At 38.8% G+C, this 13020-nt stretch overlaps 2 protein-coding genes across 2 annotated transcripts; both read right to left on the bottom strand.

Annotated features, from left to right (window-relative positions):
- Positions 1-743: 743 nt before the first annotated feature.
- Positions 744-3388, bottom strand: dusp2 (dual specificity phosphatase 2). The gene is made up of 4 exons (XM_062418424.1): positions 2850-3388; positions 2272-2390; positions 1865-2084; positions 744-1326 (listed from the first exon to the last, which is right to left on the bottom strand). The coding sequence occupies exons 1-4, from the start codon at positions 3235-3237 to the stop codon at positions 1109-1111; spliced, it is 945 nt and encodes a 314-aa protein (XP_062274408.1). The 5' UTR covers positions 3238-3388; the 3' UTR covers positions 744-1108.
- Positions 3389-7451: 4063 nt separating this feature from the next.
- On the bottom strand, positions 7452-10382 carry LOC133978457 (izumo sperm-egg fusion protein 1). Its single transcript, XM_062416673.1, has 8 exons — positions 10181-10382; positions 9878-9952; positions 9624-9707; positions 9486-9506; positions 9260-9349; positions 8858-8985; positions 8528-8678; positions 7452-7624 (listed from the first exon to the last, which is right to left on the bottom strand). Exons 1-8 carry the CDS (start codon positions 10380-10382, stop codon positions 7452-7454), a joined length of 924 nt encoding a protein of 307 aa, XP_062272657.1.
- Between the last annotated feature and the right edge of the window lie 2638 nt (positions 10383-13020).

Below are 13020 nucleotides of genomic sequence, written 5' to 3'. Positions count from 1 at the left end.
GCAGTGAGGTCAGTGTGTGAAATTATGTCTTTGTAAAGTGCTCTGGGAAAAGCACTCAGGACTTACTGGTCTGGGAATGACTGTTTGTCTGTACAGCCAGTGTTTTAAACTATATATTGACTGTATCTTTTAGGATATAAGAAGTGAAATACATGAAATAAATACATTAAACAGAGTAAAGTGACTCAATTCATTCCTCAGCATGTTTTTATTTTAGTAGAAAAAACACCCACAGCAGGAATCAACCAAACCTCTTATTGTAGGTATAAAGTGCAGTAACAGACAATGCCAACACTGTCTTGACAAATTAAAATAATAAATAAAGTTTGTTCATAGGATAAAAATAACATGCACCAGTTTTTAATGTATGAAATGTAATCTATCTCAAGATTTAGAGTGATTAGACACCAACTGTGGTTAGTGCATTTTCATAAATTAGACAAAAAAACACTCAAAATGTGTCCAATATTGCCTCAAGTAGTTAACATAGTAGTCTTATAAGAAAACACATTATATCACAGTGCATGTAACTGTGAAATAATAATGATTTTCAGTGTGAGCATAAGATAGCCCTTGCAGAAGATCACACACACACACACACACACACACACACACACACACACACACACACACACACACACACACACACACACACACACACACACACACACACACACACACACACACACACACACACACACACACACACACACACACACACACACACACACACACACACACACACACACACAATTCCCCTAACGTATAAAACATCAGGGAAATTACCTCATAGCTGCTCAAACGTGCTGGCTCAGAATCAGAGTTTTCCATTATGTGGTTATTTCAGTGTGGTTTATACTGTCAAGTGCAATTTGTTGAAACAGTTGTTCTCAGTTTCTCCTGAAAGTAGGAGTCGAGTTTCACCGGACATGTGATGCCAGCAACACAGCCAGATTTTCTGTACAAAATGTACACTTCTGAAATGTTCTATGATTTGAGTCCTGATAATGCTTTGAGTCCAGCACAACCAAGGGGAGTTAATTAAAAACAAAAAACAAAACAAAAAAACACTACAGTCATGTGAATTTTCCTTTCTCTTGACATGTCTTCATCCCTGGCAGAGAACGTCTGTCTCAAACTGTAGCAGCTGTCCCATAAAGGCCAGGTTAGGGGAGATGACCTGACGCCGTTGCTTCACAAAGTCAAAGGCCTCCTCCAGCCGGACACGCTGGGTGTGCATGAGGTAGGCCAGACAGATGGTGGCGGAGCGGGAGATACCTGCCTGACAATGCACCAGCACGCGACCACCACTTTGCTTCACTGAATCTGTAGGCGGTGCGGAAAAGACAAAACGGAAAGAGGAAGAGAGATCAGTATATTATGCTCCATTTCACATACATTTTCTGTGACATCAGAACTTTGTACAAACAAAATACGTAAAAATCTTTAAACTGATTGACTGTAGGAACAATATGGATGGAAATGAAAACACTTCATTTTACTATGCTAGTGGCAACACAAGCAAAGCACAGAAAGTTATTTCATTACAGTTCTTTGTCTTGAACTAAAGTTGTGCAGCTTGTAAAGTGTAATCCAGTTGTTTTGTAACCACACGATTACACTGTTGGTCTTTAAATCTAGCCTACAAAATGGATTATGTTGCACAAGCTGCTTAAAGAATTTGAGTTTATTAAGAGTGTAAAATGATGGGTCACTTGACTAATGATGGGTCACTTAACTAAGAGATCAATTCACTTGGTGTTTGATTTGGGGTGACATTATACTGAGCAAATAATGACTGAACTTCTATTGTAAGGTTACAGTATAGGTAGGAAAATGATGGCTGTTTAGAGGAGTGACTCACCGATAAAGGCGATAGCTGTGGCGAAGCAAGCTCTAATGTCAGCAGCCAGATTGTCCTCCACATTGATCCGGAGGTACTGAAACTCCCCCTCGTAGAAGTTTGGACATGAGGAAGAAACATTGAGAACAGCTGTGATTCCCGCTGCTGCAAGGGTCTCTCTGCGCGAGGAGTGGATGGCACTGCCTAAAAACAGGAAGGGCAGCAGCTCCACTGCACCATCCTGTAATTATATTAATAAAAAAAAAAAATCCACATTTACAACCAAAAATAGTTTGTCTTTATTTGTATATTATTATACTTTCCCCCAATTACACAGAAAGCTTTTTGATACAAAATATTGTATGCTTCAGTTGTATTACATTAAGTAGTGTCTGTTAGATTCTATAAAAAGGTAAATATCATCAAACCTGATCATATGCTGGTGTTGTCCGGCCTGTCACTATTGGCTCTGGTTCCACTGTTAAGAAGTTATTGCTGGCATAGTAACAGAGCTCTGGGTAGGCCTCTGAAAATCCTTCAAATCCACCTGTAAAGGAGGTCACACAGTATTAGAGCCCCAAGCTTTCACTGAAATCCTCCTTAAAACATATCACATGTCAAACTATAATAAGTGTGTTAAACATGAAAAAAAGAGACCTGTAAATATATATATATATATATATATATATATATATATATATATATATATATATATATATATATATATATATATATATATATATATATATATATATATATATATATATATATATATATTATCCTTTCGATTGATTTCAACAATGTCATAGTATCATACTAAAATATAGGCTATGTATTAGTATAGCCAGTACATATATTTGTAAAAACAAATGAAAACATGCTTTAAGACATGCGAAGTTGAGAACTGAATTGACTACGTTAGTTCACACTCAGTTTAAACGTTATAATCATACATTTTTGTGCGTAAAAAAATTGTGAATGTTTTTAAAAATGTGTTTTTTTTTACCTTGTAGAAAGCAAATCTGCGTCTGGACTTCGTTTTGCAAGGCGGTGAGCAGCATCTGGGCCACGCTCTCGGCTTTGAGCTCGGCCACGGAGTGGCTTCTCTCATCCACCACAACCACAAGGGAGAAGTCCCCGCGCCGAAGCCGGCCTAGGAGCGCCTTGTTGGGGACCAGCCACTCCAGAGCCACCACCGAGGTCTTGGACCTGCGGCGGAGCATCGAGTTCCAGTTGACGTTTCGAGACTCGAAAATGTGCGTCAAAGCAAAATCAAGGAAAGGTCTGCAGTCCAAGACCACACACCCAGCAGAGGTGAACTGGTCTATGGATGTCCTTAAGACGTGAACAAACTCATTGCCAGTTATCTCTAAAGGCCCGCTGCTTGATGTCATGGCTGAAAAATGTGATAATAATTAAAAAAATAAAAAATATTACTATTACTATAACTATAACTTACTAGTTACTTCTTTCGTTTTTCTTTGACAATTGTAGGTTTACAATTGAAGGCAAAATACTTTCTGTTATTTCATTAATAGATCACTTCTTGAATTCCTCTTCGGCTCGGACAGAAATCAGTTTTAAATTGAGAGTTTCACTTGTTTATTGATAACAGCTGGGAGGGAGGCGGGGCCAAGGCCACCTCGCCCCTGATTTCCACGGGAGAAACGACGTCAAAGGCGGATCGACCATATATGGTCTGCCCGGCACTCCTTATATGGACCCTGACGTCAAATTTGATTTTCCAACCGCGCTAGTGGTCGATTGGGGTTATCCCGTGTTTTTGTGCTGAATGACGTTATCCAGAGAGTTGAAACCTTACCCTGCTCTGAAACGACAGACTGTCGATGAGGGGGAGGATTTGTTATTTGGGCTGGATTAAACTTGAGCCTCTCTAGGCCTCTGAACACTGGCTCAGTTTTTTCCCCCTCATGCAGATAACAGATTTTCCCCCCGGATGCATGCATTAGCTTGGGTGAAAAGTGAAATGTTGCGCTGTATAAAGCCAGAACACACTTGAATGGCTTTGTTTCTGCTCCGCTAGGATATATGGATCATCTGAGGTGTATCTGTGACAGTACAACCTACAGGAGAAAAAGAAACCATGTAGGACAGTTGCACAGTGGAGTGATGGGATCGAAACCAAAGCACACAGCTGTGTTTGTGCAGTTTACAGTTATTGATTATATCCCCCCCTCTCCCTCTCTCTCTCTCTCACACACACACACACACACACACACACACACACACACACACACACACACACACACACACACACACACACACACACACACACACACACACACACACACACACACATTATAAGTTATTAAAAAATAGTCAATAGCCATTGTTGTAACCATTGATTATACTCACTAAAACAGTATAAGGCAAGTGATATTTATTGGACTTCATTACCTTGTCTGTGTCTCAACCACAAACCCATTTGTTCCTATTGAAAATGTAAATCTAAAAAAAAAAAAAGCAAATATACTGTACACTTTGATTTTACTGTAAAAAAAAAAAAAAAAAAAAAAGAGAGAAGAAAAATAGCTTTAAATGTTACTCAAACGGTAGTAAATGGTACTTTACTCAATCATCAATACATATTCAGTTTCATTTGATACTCTGCTGAGTACTTCAAGGCAGCAAGACAGTGCATGTGAGTTAGATTCAAAACCAAATTTGGTGCCTTTGTTCATCTGTGCCTCACTGATGTGTTTTTAGTGTTTTGGACAGTAATGAAACTAAGAATAAGATATCAGGCATTTCCTACTTATAGCATTGGTTAGCCAACTTTTTCATGACTCCTATACATAGTGAAACTAAGTTATTCTTCTTTTTTCTGGGATCCCCCTAGAATAACTTCAAGGTTGCCTGGGGTTTCCTGGACCCCTCTTTGAGAACCACTGACTAAAACAATATTTATAAGTGGGATTAGAAAAGATAGACATTACAGAGAAGCCTTTTAAAATAAATATGAACCTCTTTTCCTTGAAGTCAGTTCTCATGAAAGTTTTCTTTCAAAAAAAGATGGTGCCTGCTCACTATTAAAATTAACTCCTGTACCGTTAATTTTACTGTTAACAATATTTTGTAAGGAAATATTGATTTACAGAGGAACTGGTTGATACAGTGTATTCATGTTGAAGTGGCTACAGTCAGGATGTTGCTACTGTTAATAGGTCACCCTCATTTTTGTGCTTTCACTTTTGCAAAGAAAGTATTCTTAATTTCAAATGAGTGATATTCAAGTCAAATACCTGTAATTCTTCTGGAGTGAGATATTGTTGACATACTCCTGTATACATGATACTCATTAAACTGTTACACAAAGGAAAATACACTCAATGGGCAGTGCGGGACAGTGTAGTAGGTGTAATCCGACGTCTTTGTCCTCACTTCCTCATAACCTACGTTCAAATCACTCTGCCGTCCCACTCAAACCTCTGACTATTTTCTTCATGTTCCCACTTCCCTTCCTCACCGCTGCCTGCCAGCCCCTCAGCAGCTCTCCCACTTTCTCATGCTCTCTCCCTGCTGAGGCTGCAATTTCAGTCAGCAGTAAACACACACACACACACACACATTTTGGCACACAGTTCATCATGGCTGTCAGTATAGAGCTGCTGAGCACGCATTTATAGTCTCGACTTGCACTTTAGGCTTGGACAAACACACACACACACACACACACACACACACACACACACACACACACACACACACACACACACACACACACACAGTTAAGTAATGAGGTCTGTCGAGTTTGAAGATTGTGACGCAAGTATCTCTCTGTGAGGGTGTCTTAAAGAATGTTTTCTTTTTATAAATGTTCGCCTCCGTTACAGCAGCCAGACAGGAAATGGCACATTTCATACATCCTGTCAACATCATTGTAGGCCTCAGCCCCCCTCACACACACACACACGCCCCCTCATACTGCATCATCACAACCTCTGTTACATTAGTCATAGCCTATAACCCAAACTGATTAACTGATTCAGAACAGTTTGTCATAAAATACCCTGAAAAACCTGAACAATGGTTGACTGATATCATAGGTGACTCAATCGCTTGCTTTCATTTTCATTTGCCTCTTGATCTTTCCCGTTAGAAAATCCTTTCATGGGCGTGAAATTGTTGATTTTTTGTTATAGTAGGGCAGGATATTTGACTTTTACATCGACATTGAGCTGACAACGCAGAAGGCGGCATGAATGACAAAAAAGGTAACTGTGAGCAGAATTATCACACGTGACAGCCTTGCAGAGTTGATGACTAGGAGGTGGTGGAGCTCATGACAGAACTTGTGTAAATAGAGACGACTATTTTTGACTCAGAAGCAGCTTATGTCATCAAAATGAACAGAGAGCATAGTGTATTTAGAAGGAAACTAAAAAATGAGTAGTGAGGGAGTTGCAGGAAAAGAATGACTTGATAATGATAAGGAAATTACAAGACATGCAAAATTGCGACCACACTCAGTCTCTGTGAATGAATATATGAATAAATAAACATGAAAAACATGATGAAAACATCTGCTTCTATCTTTTGACCCTCCGCGTCGTACTCCTCCCACTGGGGGATTATCCAGGGTTAATGGGATGGCTGGGGCCATTAATCTCACAAAAACACTGTAATCCAGGAGATTTACCTCATCCCCTATTCCTCTCATAAACGGCCACGTGACAACGCCGCCTCCCCATTCAAGAGGAACATGTCACTGCTGGGGTCAAACCATTGATGTGTTCTGGTGAGCTAGTGCTTAATATTCTGGAAAGTTGAGTAGTTTCTGGGGGATTTTTTAGTGTGTGTGTGTGTTGTACACTCTGGTTGAATTACACCATAAACTTTCTGTTTATGAGTGTTTGATTCATTATCAGTCTATGAGTTTTCTTTCATTGCTAAAAGAAAAACAATACACATTTAAAATATACACAGCCTGCTGTGTTATGCTTCATCTGACCAAGTTTGCATGAAGCCATCATGTTTCTCACTTCCCAGTTCTAGATGTGACTTGGCTGTTTGTGCTGGGAAATGTATTTCACCACAGAGAAAAATATCAAATGTCATGTTAGTAAACCCTTCCTGTTAAAGTGTGTATTCACTCTATGTAATATATATTCATCACATCATGTTCTGTGTGTTCCTCCTCCTTGGCAGCTTCGCAGCTCTCCACCGAATCATCATCATTCTACAAGGAAAAATCACAAGTCAAGACTGAAATCAATGAAACAACAGGAAAACCTGCCCAGAGTGTGCCAATCGTGTGTGCTAGTAAAATTAACACCTGAGGAGTTTTGTACTTGAGTAACTCACATTGCTTCCAAGAAGGAGGGACGGTACTTTTAGAGAAAAATATTGTGTAATAAGGCCAATTGTAAACAATGAACTATTAATAAACCAATTGAAGCGTGTTATGACATATACCTAATCCTCATAAAACATGATTCAATCCTTAGACTATATGACTCCACTTCCTTTGTCTTGCATCATTTAGTCTGTCATGCTCTCTGACTGTTCTGTGTCACCTCTTTCACCTCCACCCTTTCTGCTAACCCCTCTCATCCTCTCTTTCTCCCCTCCACCCACTTGCTGCCTCTCACCCCAGAACAACTGTGAGGCCCATGCTTGCTGCTACACTCAGAGCTGAAACCACAGCGATGACTGGCACCAGCAGGTCCTCAGTTGTTTGAAAAGGTGAATAGTTGTCTCCAGGAGGCGGTGAGGGCAGAGTGATGAAATGTCGGTGAGTTTGGGCAGGCAAACGGGTGACTGTGGCGAGTGAGAAAAGGAGAGAGGTGTGTCAATTGAATTGAAAAGTAAAGAATGTGTTGAAGAAGATAGAGCATAAACTTGTATTTAATCCTGTATCTACTAAGAAGAAGGGTTTTCATTGGTGACCAACCTTCAATTACCCCATTTTGAAAATGTATTTTGTTCATTTAGCTGGAATTTATTTCCATGTCTTGATATATTTATATTAATATTATTGATTCTAGTTTATTTTGTGATGTATTTTTGTACATTTTAAATGTTTTATTTTGTTTTTACTATTATTACTTTTAAAAGCAGTTTTATTTACCATTTATAGCACCTTAAATTACAGATAAATTAAATGTGCTTTTATAAATAAATCCATGACTAGTGTGCAGATGAATATGATAACTGAAATGCAAGAAAATGCAAACAGCAACAGAGGAAAAGAGAAAAACCACCCTTCCTCCAAAACATATCGACACACCCTGCATTTACCCCACACACACAAACCACAAACAGACATAACTCACACACATAAAGTCACAAATTACAAGTTCGAGAAAACAGAAGTGTGTGAAGTGAATCTTTTTGTTTTAAATTTAACTGCTGTGTTACTAATTTTGCTTGTGGCCTACGAGATATCCTTTAATATTTAGCCAGAAAACTCTAGTTTATGAGCACTTTCACACTTTGACATTTGCTACATTTTAGTTTTATAGCAGCTAACAGATTTACAGATTTTTAAGTTTTGTATTCAGTGATTCAGTGACAATTATTTACAGTGGATTAAATTATGACTGGTGTCCATTTATGTAGAAACTTTTCAAAGGTGCTAAAGTAACACTGATGTGACCTTTTACACTCTCAGAGATGAATTATCTGGGAAATGTTGGTGATGGCATGTCTTAAACACTGTACCCGTAAGCAGGAACGTGACTTGGTAGAAGTTGGTTCCATTGCGGCCCTGCAGCGAGCAGCGATATGTCCCCTGTTCATCCAAGTGGAGCTGATTTAAGACCACGGATGAGTCGGCCGTCACTACCAAGGCTTTTAAATCACTCTCAGCCAGCTGCACATAAAGGAAGTGTTAGTGACTGTAAAAGCTGGCACAGTATATATGCATATTTACAATAATCAGCTAAGGCAACAAAAGTATATTTGGGAAAAGGGAAGTGTGCAAAGTGGTTAAAAAGTGTAACTATTTGTATTTCGTCATTATTGAGGAAGAGGAAGTGATGGCAGAGAGACCGTTTTGGTTCCTGGCTCCCCGGGAGCCCAGGAATAGTGGTACTCTGGAGTTCCCAACAGAAGACGATGCCATGGAAGGAAACAGTTCAACACGGCCTGGCCTCCCTCCTCAGCCTGCACTGGGTACTCTGGAGAAAGTGTGAGGAAGGGGGTAGAGGAAGAGAGTAGGAGAGACAGAGACGCTTCATTCATTTGCATCAGGATTACTTGAGTAATCTTTTTCATTAGCCCTGCACATGGACAGGCAGCAGCAGAACCTCCATTAAGAACACATTTACTCACTCGTGACTACATTTGTCCATACACCCACCACATAAGTACCACCCCCCACTCATCCACTCACCCACCCAGCAACATGCAGACACACATGCAATACACACAAACAAACAAATAAATACATACCACCACAGTCCTGCTGGCCAGTGGGAGAAGGACAGATGTATATTTTGTAACGGCATGAGATGCAATCCATTACTCTTCGATTCAGAAGCCCTGAGAAGCATACCACACACACACATGCACACACACGTGTTTCTGCATACATGTACTGTATGTTGTATGTACACATTGTGCTTCTACAAGGATTTACAACGATGCAGTGGGAAGGATCAGACAGTAATAAACTTACCACACTTATTAGGGCACAATCCTAAGGGAGGGACAAACAAATGACCTGAATCTAATGCATCTTGAACATAGCAATGACTTACAAAAAGTGCTCTGTCTCATACTGTGAGAAACACTCACTGTTATTCATGCCAATTACCATCATGGATGAAAGCGTCCAAGTGTTTTTCTAAGATCTTCCTGCCTTTCTCCATAATCTGAGTGGCTTCAAATGTTATGGATCCTTTAAAAAGAGCAAAGTTGGGTTAAAATCATTGAGTTTGTTATGAATACTGCATCATATATGTAAAAATTCATGACCTTACTATTTTGCTCTTAATTTTGTTCTAAGTTTCCAACCTCTGTGTATCAATTTGAAATTGAAACTCATGCAAATTGTTTTTTGCTTCTCACCAGTGTGCTGGGTTTTTAGGAAGCGGTCAAATTCACTCTGGTACTCAGTTCTGGCTCTGTACAGAGTAGTGGGATCTGAACAATGGGAAACAGATGTTCATATTTGACTGATTTTAATATTTCTCAGTATAGACATACAGCTCATGCTTTTTTCCAAAACAGAATGAGAGACATTATATAATCATTAAGTCATTAAAAATCAATAGCATGGAAATGTTTTAGAAAGAAATGTGATTAAAAAAAAGAAACAAAATAGAAAATAGAAGATGTCCACAGTCATACTTTATCAGGTCTTGTCCTCACCTATGACCCCCTTTCGCTTCTGGCTAGTTTCCCTGTAGGTCACATAGGCATAGTCACAAATCTTTTTCAGTTCAATCTGGTTGTTCACAGAGGGATCAGACAGGATAAAGTCTTCATGAAGGAGCCTGATCCTGCGGTCACACTGCAGACAGCCCTTGGCTGCAGGGACACAGCAGAGCAGGGAAACCAGCATCAGCAGCATCTCCCCTCTGCACCAACAGCCGGCCATCTAGTTGGCTCCCGTGACTTTGCAGTCAGTATAGATTCTGAAATATAGTTGCTGTTATCATTATTACTAATGACAACACCATTACTGTTACTGCAACCATTATAACCACTTCTACAGCTGCTCTTACAACTACTTATACTACTATTGTTACTACTCATACCACATACGTTGTAATGTTACTTTGAACACTCTTATTTCTAGGCAACTCCATACATATCAACCTGCTAATCGGAGCCAGGGGAGAAGAGTTGCTTTTGAGACCCTGTGGTGAGATTTACTAGGGCCAGTTATCAGTACAGTGTTTTTTGTCAACTGGGCTGTGGTAATTTCACTGAACACAGTATGATTTAGGAATAGGCACTGTGAACACAACATAAGAAGTATAATCAAGATCTTAAACTGGATTTTGACACAGGACCAAAAGACTTGGGTAATATTGCAGAACCTGCTGTGAAAGAGATATAAAATAATGGTTATCATTTGATGTAGTTCTTGTACATATTATATATTTACAAATTGGTAAGTGGACAGTTTTAGTCTGACATTCCACATCTGTTCCAAATACTTTCATGCTGTGTCTATTTTAAACTTTGCTCTTTGCCGTGTAAAATGAGATAGTTGACTGTATGTGAATTATAGCCTTTGTTTAACATTTATTTTATGATGTTGTACTTTTGTCTGAGCCTGCGGCAGGGCAAATTATAGTTGTGTAGATTACTGTGTTTCTTTAATGCGTTGATCTGACAAGCCTTCAGAGGATAGCGCTGTTTGTTCTGTAAGTCAATGTAATGACAATGTCAATTTGTTATTTGATGCTGCTTTGGTCCAAACCTGTGTGCAGTTATTCTAGCATATAGTTGGGAATGAAATCTTACTCTTAGACTAGATGAAAACTTTATAAAGTGTTTCTATCTGAGGGCTGTTCACTGACCTTTAGGGTTAGATGGATATATTGAGTCTGTACAAGGAAAATGGTTGAGCTTCACCTCATGGGAGAGAGAAAAGGTAATCCTGGGTGGTATACTGTGTACTTTCTCTCTCTCTCTCTCTCTCTCTCTCTCTCTCTCTCTCTCTCTCTCTCTCTCTCTCTCTCTCTCTCTCTCTCTCTCTCTCTCTCTCAGGAATATGATGCATTATACTTCTAATCGTATAACTTGATTCAAACCTGACAATACTCTCTTTGTGTGTTTATCTGATCAAGCAATTCTCCACCGCCTTTGGTGATATTATATGGTTGTGGTACAAATTAAGATAAGAAGACAAAGTAACAGATAAGAGCTAGGAGTAATAAATAAAACAAAATAAATAAGTAAATGGAGTTCAGTCCATATAGGCTACATTATACACATCACAACACTAGGCTACATGGCCTAAATAGTGGGTTGTAAAAATACAAAAGTTGTGCAAAATATGTGCAGAAGTAATGGCTCTGGTAGATGTAGCTGTGGATACCCATGCCAGACTTTTGACTTTTTTCATTAAAAAAAATGATATTCCAAAACCTACATGAACTAATGAATACATTTTCAAATGAGAGATACATCTTGCTTTATAAGAAATGATCTCCTTTATAAATCATATCAGTATCAATGAAAAACACCTGAACTTAGATTTTGGTGAGTTTAATTTGCACACTCACCCCAATAGTTGAAAACATTTGTTAGACAATTAGAAAAGTAATCAAATGTAATAAGCTACACTCATTTGATGAAGTAATTGAAACAGCTACATTACTTATTACATTTTAAATAGGGTAACTAGTAATCTGTAACCTATTACATTTTTCAAAGTAACCCATCTCTGTGTGTATGTTAAATAAAGTAATGAATATAAAATAAATCAAATATGCAGTAGTTATTGTTACAATATCACTCCATATAACAGACAAATATAACACATTTGTTACCAATACCTATTAGAACCCAGGACTTTTGGGCCCCTGATACTGATGGTACAAGCTGCATTACTAGACCTTCTTCTACTGTTGCTGTTACTGTCGGCACTATTAGCTGATAATAAATGGAACAATAATAAGAAGAAAAACTGCCTCCTGTAAAAGACAAAAGCCAGGATAAAAATACGGCCTATTATGTGCTGCACCACGCTCTTCTATCATGCCACCCGCTGCTGTATTTATTGCTTGTTGCTGTCACCCAGTGGCGGAAAGCATATAACAATAAGTAACATTATTATTTTGCTCTGAATGATCTCACCCCTCTCAGCAGGAGTTGTGCAGTGTTACTTCTGTGCCAGCTGATTTGGCTCCAGCGCAGACAGCTTCTGGTGCTATTTGTTAACCACATACAAGCTGCAACACATCTGTCTGCTCACCGTTCACACCCCTTAAAGACTTACTGTTACTAAATAGCTTGCTAATTCACAGATATTCACAGTATTTTATGATAAGTAAAACAAAAAAGTGAATTGTGATGATTGATTGACGAATTGATGTTTGAACTGTTACCATGGACAACGTCACGTGTTGTGAAATGGTGTTAATATCTATGGTTAATATAGCCTAATAATTAAAATTACGTTATCCATTTTACTTATTTTCTTTTTTCCTTCCTAGTTTCAATTTGTAACCTAAAACTGTGTTTGAGGATGTCAG

Source organism: Scomber scombrus, chromosome 4 (genome assembly GCF_963691925.1).
Source record: "Scomber scombrus chromosome 4, fScoSco1.1, whole genome shotgun sequence".
In the NCBI taxonomy this organism is placed as follows: Eukaryota; Metazoa; Chordata; class Actinopteri; order Scombriformes; family Scombridae; genus Scomber; species Scomber scombrus.
The sequence above is the reverse complement of the archived record's forward strand: the minus strand, read 5'-3'. Positions and strand labels throughout refer to the sequence as shown.